Below are 8,527 nucleotides of genomic sequence, written 5' to 3' on the forward strand. Positions count from 1 at the left end.
TCGGCTCGCTCCATTGCTTGTAGTCGTCGCTAGGTGGTCTACGGACCTAGATGTAAATTTTATTTCTAGTGTTCTGTGTACTACCTTGACAGTTGATAAATAGATCGGAAGTTTTCCTGAAAAAAAATATGTTGTTTTTATCGAAGAAAATAGGCTGCACGGAAACAATGAGAGAAAAAATAAGTATGCTTATAGGGCCAGGCAATGTTGGGCTTGGGCTGCCACGGCCCCATCTTATCGGACGATCCAATTAACAGTGTCAGCTTAAGCGGTACGCTAAAATCGTCCGTCTCCGCGTAGGAAATAAGCAATCGGGAGTCCTCCCCCGCCCCAAATCGGCAACCGCTCCCCGTAAAACTCTGCTCCGCCGCGATCGATTCCCCTCATAAACCAACCCCAATCCAATCCGGCAACCCCCCTCGACGGCGACCATGGCGGACTGGGCGGGGCTCCACGAGGACTTCCTCCTCCTGCTCGTCCCGCGCCTCCCCTCCCTCGACCTCCGCACCTTCCGCGCCGTCTGCGCCTCCTGGCGCGCCGCCGCGGCCACCTTCTCCTCGGCCGGCGGCCGCCCGCGCCCCGACCGCCCCTGGCTCCTCCTCCCCGCCGACGCGCCCGACCCGGAATTTCGCCGCCTCGTCATCTGCCGCGACAGCGAGGTCCCCGTCGTCACCCTCCCCGCGCGCCTCGGCCGCGCGCACGACCGACGCCTGTTCCCCCTCGGGTCCTCCCGCGGCGTCATCGTGGCCGCCGACGACCGCGGGGCTATGCACCTGCTCGACCTCGCCACCGGTCGGCGCGCGCCTCTGCCCCCCGTCGCCGCGCTCCCCCTCGCCGACCGCGTCGAGAGTAACCCTGCCGGCCTCGTTGTCCACCTCAAACGCGACCCACGCGCTTGCTCCATCGACGGCCTGATCCACCACAACGACAGCCTGATCCGGAAGGCCGTCCCGGTGCCCACGCCCGGCGGCGGGGCGATGGTGATCGTCATCTACTACCCTGATCGCTATGGCCACCAGTGGGCCACCGCTCGTCCCGGCGACAGCACCTGGAAATCCGTGAAGCAGAGCAGCATCCCCGCCGTTGTGGACCTGGCGCTCCACCGCGGCCTGCTCTACGCCAACACCCGCTTTGGCCTGGTGTACGTCTTCCCGGAGCTGCACGGGCTGAGCTCCGCGTCCCCGGATATCATCCCGTCCATGACGCGGAGGCCGACCTCGGGCTTGAAGAGCAGCTTACTCGTGCAGACCCCGGGAGGCGGTGCGCTGATGCAGGTGGAGTTCGTCCGCCCCGCGGTGGATGGCGAGGGCGGGGAGTTCGTGCTTCGCGTGCTGGACGAGTGCGGCGGGACGTGGGAGGAGGAGGAGGACATAGGCGACGTCGCGGTGCTCGTGGACGCGTCCAGCGCGGTGGCCGTGTCCACGAGGGAGTGCCCCGGGCTGAGGCCCAGCACCATCTACTACGCGGAGGATCTCAAGGGCGGCGAGACCGGGGTTCGGGCGTACAGCCTCGCCGGCAAGCACAAGAAGATCGAGGTCGTCGAGTCCCTCTCCAGGGCGGAGGGAAACAACCGGCCGTGCTTCTGGTTCACGCCGGTCTATTCACACTGAAAATGAGTTTGATCCTGATCAATGTCCGTTTTTAGTCTTGCTAAATTGCTAGGCGTCTCCCTCAATGTTTTTAAAAAAAATTGCAAGGCGTCGTTTGAATTCTTGCATATGAGTTGCGGCAGCGATGTGGAAGAAACTCTTCTTGCGTTCAGTATGCGTGTCTACGAGTTGTGCAGTGCTCATCCAAAGTCCTCAGAGCATGTCTAACAGAGCCCTAAAAAACTCAACCTTCAAAACCAGTTTGAGGGCTGAGAAAATGTCGTTTTGAAGGCTGTTTTGAGGGTTGGTTTGAGGACACTGATCTGTGCCCCGGCCTTCAAACCTTCAAAACAGGACAGCAACATAAATCACTCTCAAATTTGCAAATGATCATGATCACATACATGAAACAAACTTGCAAATCATCATCATCACATAGTAAATCCCATGGACATCATAGCAAAACATACAGCGTGCAAATGATCATCATCACATAGTCATCAGAGACATCATTTGCAAAACATAAAACGTACGAACAACTTCAAGCACCGGTGAAGTTGTCCACATATCCATCGCCTCCACCACTCATCGGAGACTCACCTCGGAGAGTAGACGACGCACCACCACCAGCACCACGCAGTAGCCTCTTCCTGTCCGCGATGTTCTCCTTGTACTCCTTCCACCACGCCAATTGCTCTTCATCCATGTCCTTTCTAGACATCATCATGTGCTCTTCTCCTCGGCCATGAGCTCCTTCCATGCTTTTGCTTCCTTGAGCTTGATCATCCTCTCCTCCATGTCGGCCTTGCGCTTGGCATCTTCTCGCCTTGCTTCCAATTGTGCAAGTTTCACCTCTTTCTTTCTCTCGGTGATAATAAGCTTTGTCTCCAATGCCTTCGTTGTCAATGTCTCCTTTGACTTGATCATTTGATCAATCTTTTCCCTCAAGCTTGATGCCTCCGCTTTCATCTTCATCCTTTCTTTTCCCTTCTTGGTTCTGTCGGGCTTGTCATGGTTTCTTCCTTCTTCATCACTATCATCCATTTTGAGCATATCCGATTTCTTCGGTGCACTCTCTTGATCCCTCAATTTCCATTTGTCAAGATGTTGGAGCAATGCCCAACAATGCTTGAATGGGAAGGATTTGCCCTTGGAGCCGGCCATGTCCTTGTACCTCAAGTCGGCATATTTCTCCTAAAACATATCATCATTGGAAGCATATCAAAATCACAACCAAGCATAACCAACAAGTAAATAAAGCATGAACCAACAAGTAATAAGCATGATATTTGTACTCACATAATCACTCTCAACGCAGCCACTTGGGGGTTGATCCCTCACTTGATCCATAGCCGCACTCCAACGAGCACAAGCGGGTTTCATCAACTCCCACCGGCCTTGAAGCGATCTGTAAGAATGAGCTTTCAATGTGGCAGTCTTGGGTTTCAGCTTGCAATACCTGTCCTCAATGCGTTGCCAATAACATTTCCCGGTTTGATCAGTGCCGGTGACCGCATCCAACCCCACTTGCGACCAAGCCTTGACCAAGAGGACATCTTCAACCTCCGTGTAGTTCGGCGTGCAAATTGGCCTTCGAGCACCACCTCCCGCTTCAAACACTTCCTCTCCGATCTCGGTGACATCTTCATCTTCTTCCTCCTCCTCACCCGCCTCCTCCTCCTCACCCTCCGGCTCCTCAACATGGAAGTCGAAGGAAGCAAGTGGAGGAGACCCAATGTTCACCTCCGCGTCATCGAGCAAGGCCCTATATGACACGGTTGGTGCGGACATTTCATTGAACACGTCGGTCGCGGTTGGCGGTGTTGGAGCGCCCGTGCTCGGCGGTGGCGGCGGCGGTGCCGCAATATGCTCTGCCCCTCGTTTGCGGCTTGCAAGCTACTTCTCCTTGCTCTTGGGAGCAGCCGCGGTGGAGGTTGCTGGCTTGGCGGGCTTCGCCGCCTTCCCCGCCGGTTTCGCCGCGGGGGCAGGCACGGGCGGCTTGCTTGGCACGACGTGGGTGCCCGCCCGCCTCCATTTTTGGCCAATGTGGGTGGCCTCCACCATCTCCTCCACGGCGGCGTCGGTCCAGGTGGCCGGAGGCGGGAGGCGCGGAGTGGGGGCGGGGGCTGGAGGGGCTCCATGGCCGGCGGCGGCGACAAGAACGGGCGTCGGTCCAGGTGGCCGGAGGCGGGAGGCGCGGAGTGGGGGCGGGCACGGGCGCGGGCGCGGATGAAGCCGGCGGCGGAGGGGGTGGCCGGGGGCTGGAGGGGCTCCATGGCCGGCGGCGGCGACAAGAACGGGCGGCGGTGGCGCGGATGAAGCCGGCGGCGGGGAGAGGAGGCTTGGGAATTTTCCCTCCCGCGCACAGAGTTGACCAAGTGAGGGTGGGGCCTTCAACTTGCCCCAAACCCTCACTAGTGCAGGTTGGCCTCGAACTTGAGCGTCCGTCCTGGAATTTTTTTGAGGGTTTAGGGATTTGAGGGTACTGATCTGCGCCTTTTTTTGCTAAACCCTCAAACTGGTAGTTATTTTGAGGGTTTGACTAGTTTGAGGGCTCTGTTAGACATGCTCTTAGAGCATCTCCACTCCTCCCCCACCCCCCCTCGCTGGCAAGAAAAAAGGGCCCAGTCCCGCCAACAGAAGCCCAGGCCGAACCAGGCGTGCTGGGGGGCACCCGGGGAAGCATTTTTGCCGCGAAAGACCGGGGGACCCGTCAAGTCAGCGACTAGGCGCGTTCGTCGTCCCCATCGCCTCGTTTTCCCGCGGGGAATCAATGTGAAGGCTGTCGCCGGTCAGCCTTCCATTGATTCCTCGGCGGCGCAGTGAAGGCGCGCTGCCACGCATCCACAAGGCTGCCGCCCGCTCGCCGCTATAAGTACCACTTTCCCTCGCTGTTGGCCGCACACTCCCTCGCCGCAGTTCAGCTCTCGCTGCCGAATCCCCATGTCTCTACCTCTCTCCCTGTCTGTAGCCACCGCCGATGGCCCACCGATTCCCCGGCGATGGAGCGGCGGCCAACGGCTTCGCCGCTCGCCACCTTCACGAGTGGGAGGCGTACCTCCTCCACGAGGCGAACTACCCGACGCCGCCTGACATGCGCGTGCCGGGCTCGTGGAGGCTTAGCGCAGGAGGCGTACCCGTCCCCCCAACGTCGGCTGCCGCCTTGCTGAGATCGCGCGCGTTCAGGGCGTCCCTGCCGGAGGAGCTGCGAGGCCTTCCGGAGCGTCGCCGACAACCATGCTTGGTGGACGACGTACTTCCGATGCCGCCACGAGGAGTGATACGTCTCCAACGTATCTATAATTTTTGATTGTTCCATGCTATTATATATTCTGTTTTGGATGTTTAATGGGCTTATTTATACACTTTTATATTATTTCTAGGACTAACCTATTAACCGGAGGCCCAGCCCAAATTGCTGTTTTTTTGCCTATTTCAGTGTTTCGCAGAAAAAGGATATCAAACGGAGTCCAAACGGAATGAAACCTTCGGGAGCGTGATTTTTGGAACAAACGTGATCCAAAGGACTTGGAGTGGACGTCAAGCAACAGACGAGGTGGCCACGAGGCAGGGGCGCGCCTACCCCCTGGGCGCCCTCCACCCTCGTGGGCCCCTCGTGGCTCCACCGACCTACTTCTTCCTCCTATATATACCTACGTACCCCCAAACCATCGAAGAGCACCATGAAAACCTAATTCCACCGCCGCAACCTTCTGTACCCGTGAGATCCCATCTTGGGGCCTTTTCCGGCGCTCCGCCAGAGGGGGCATTGATCACGGAGGGCTTCTACATCAACACCATAGCCTCTCCGATGATGTGTGAGTAGTTTACCTCAGACCTCCGGGTCCATAGTTATTAGCTAGATGGCTTCTTCTATCTCTTTGGATCTCAATACAAAGTTCTCCTCGATTCTCTTGGAGATCTATTTGATGTAACTCTTTTTTTGCGGTGTGTTTGTCGATATCCGATGAATTGTGGGTTTATGATCAAGATTATCTATGAACAATATTTGAATCTCCTCTGAATTCTTTTATGTATGATTGGTTGTCTTTGCAAGTCTCTTCGAATTATCAGTTTGGTTTGGCCTACTAGATTGATCTTTCTTGCAATGGGAGAAGTGCTTAGCTTTGGGTTCAATCTTGCGGTGTCCTTTCCCAGTGACGGCAGGGGCAGCAAGGCACGTATTGTATTGTTGCCATCGAGGATAAAAAGATGGGGTTTATATCATATTGCATGAGTTTATCCCTCTACATCATGTCATCTTGCTTAAAGCGTTACTCCGTTCTTATGAACTTAATACTCTAGATGCATGCTGGATAGCGGTCGATGTGTGGAGTAATAGTAGTAGATGCAGAATCGTTTCGGTCTACTTGTCACGGACGTGATGCCATACATGATCATACCTAGATATTCTCATAACTATGCTCAATTCTATCAATTGCTCGACAGTAATTCGTTTACCCACCGTAATACTTATGCTATCTTGAGAGAAGCCACTAGTGAAACCTATGGCCCCGGGTCTATTTTCCATCATATTAATCTCCCAACAACAAGCTATTTCTATTACCGTTTATTTTGCTTTCTTTACTTTTAGTCTTTATCATAAAAATACCAAAAATATTATCCTATTATCTCTATCAGATCTCACTCTCGTAAGTGACCGTGAAGGGATTGACAACCCATTTATCGCGTTAGTTGCGAGGTTCTTATTTGTTTGTGTAGGTGCGTGGGACTTGAGTGTGGCCTCCTACTGGATTGATACCTTGGTTCTCAAAAACTGAGGGAAATACTTACGCTACTTTACTGCATGACCCTTTCCTCTTTAAGGAAAAACCAACGCAGTGCTCAAGAGGTAGCAAGGAGCAGCTCGCCTCCACCAACAACGCGCCGGTGAGGGGCTGTTAGAACACCGACGGTCGCCTCCTGTGTTTGGGCATCCCCGGGCGCACGCTCCAAGCCGTCCTCGAGCACCTCGAGGGTGGGAACGAGCCGCCACTCGAGTACCCGACGGCCCGGCCCCGGTCCCCCGCCGAAGCGGCCGCTCTTCTTGGCTGCCGAGGCGCATGGCGGGCGGCTCCTCCTCCTCCTCCCGCTCCTCCGGGTCGCCGACGCTCGCCCCGCTCGCCCCCATCAAGGGCGAGCCCATGGAGACGCCACTCGGGCGGCGCACCCGCGGTGGCCCCTCTCCTCCCTCCTCCCGCCTCATCAAGCCAAAGACCGAGCCGAGGCTCGTCGACGTGAAGACCGAACCGGGGCTCGTCGCCGTGAAGGCCGAGCCGGGGATCGTCGCCGTGAAGAAGGAGCACGAGGAATGGCCGCCGCTGACGAGGCCGGCTTCAAATGGGTGCGGGACGACTACGTACGGCTGGAGCTGGAGCGCCAGCGCCGCGCCCTCGAGGCGATCGCCGCTCGGCGCCGCGGCCGCGACGAGACCGGCGTCATCGTCCTTGAGGACAGCGACGACGAGGCATCGCCGCCTACCAACCCCGTCCGCCAAGGCGACCCAGGGCAGGGTTGCAGCAAGGACGGCAGTGTGCAGGGCGACGACAACGACGGCGGCGACGGGGGCGACAACACGGCCTTCTACAAGCTCCTCGGTGGCATGTAGAAGGCTCGGGACGGCGGGCGGCGGCGTAGTTTTAGGTTTTAAGTCATGTCTTTTAAATTATGTACAAATATGAATGAATTTCATCCAAATTTTGTCCAAATTCTTTAAATTTTAGTCAATTTCTTTTTCAAAAAGGGCGTCTGGGGGCCAACTTGGGGCGGCGCGTGGGAACCCGACCGCCCCCATGACGAAAATAACGCCTGCTCGCCCTCAGAAGACACTATTTTCATCCCTGGGATGCCGAAGTGGAGATGCTCTTAGTGCTAGGAACTTCGTGTCTGCACACCAATGCTATCCATGTACATACAGGAATCTGAAGTTCTGAACCAGCCTCTGTGTGTCGTCACCAATTTTCATAACTCTTAAATCTTTTTTCTACGGAAACACTAATGCCCACACGTGTGGGCGTTCCCCAACTCGCCCACACGCCTGGATCGTCGTTCACTGTCTTTTGCAGGAATCTTGACACGAAAAGGTGGATTTGGTGTGCCACGTAGGACGGGGCTGGTGTGTGGGCGTCGGAGAGTTTGCCCACACGCCCGCACCACGCTGTCTGCCAGCTGCGCTGTGTGGGCGAACTAGATTCTGCCCACACAGCCACCACCTAGTTCATGCGCGTGTGGGCGAACAGCTTTTTGCCCGCACAAACACTCCTACGTTGTCGATGGCAACTGCAATTACGCGAACGTGGCAACTAGGTAAACATACATGGCAATTGTGATTCTTTGCTAGACGGCAACTGCAGTTGCGCGTACGTGGCAACCAGATAAACACACATGGCAACTGTGATTAACAATACATGGCAACTATGGTTGGACCACACGTGGCAACTAGGTAAACACACATGGCAACTACTGTTTGACCATATGTGGCAAGTAGTTAATCACACACGGCAACTACGGTTTAATTACACGCGGCAACTACCAGAAATTAGACATGGCAACTATAGTTAACCAAAACAGATAGAGTTGCCATGCTTTTGCAACTACACTTGCCATCCCAGATAACTACATCTGCCAACCAGGATGGCAACTAAATTGTCATCCGGCGGGGTACCTAACGTAGCTACGCCAGGACGTGTGGGCATTTTGCTTCGTGCCACACGCGCGGGGTAGAGATGAGTAGTACTTGTTGGGCGTGTGGCACGAAGTAGCCGCGCCCACACGTGTGGGCAATTCTAATGTCTGCCCACACACAACCCGTGTGGGCTGCCCCCTGCTCACACCACACACGGTGTGTGGGCGCATGTCGAATATACCACACGTGTGGTGGATATCGGCGTCCTTTTTCTAATTCTTGATTGATTCTAGTGACGTTCCTTCATTGAATT

At 55.6% G+C, this 8,527-nt stretch overlaps 1 protein-coding gene across 1 annotated transcript; it reads left to right on the plus strand.

Annotated features, from left to right (window-relative positions):
* Positions 1-272: 272 nt before the first annotated feature.
* Positions 273-1,761, plus strand: LOC109780743 (uncharacterized). The gene has a single exon (XM_020339323.4). It carries the CDS (start codon positions 432-434, stop codon positions 1,608-1,610), a length of 1,179 nt encoding a protein of 392 aa, XP_020194912.1. The 5' UTR covers positions 273-431; the 3' UTR covers positions 1,611-1,761.
* Positions 1,762-8,527: the final 6,766 nt, after the last annotated feature.

Source organism: Aegilops tauschii, chromosome 4, assembly GCF_002575655.3.
Source record: "Aegilops tauschii subsp. strangulata cultivar AL8/78 chromosome 4, Aet v6.0, whole genome shotgun sequence".
Taxonomy (NCBI): Eukaryota; Viridiplantae; Streptophyta; class Magnoliopsida; order Poales; family Poaceae; genus Aegilops; species Aegilops tauschii.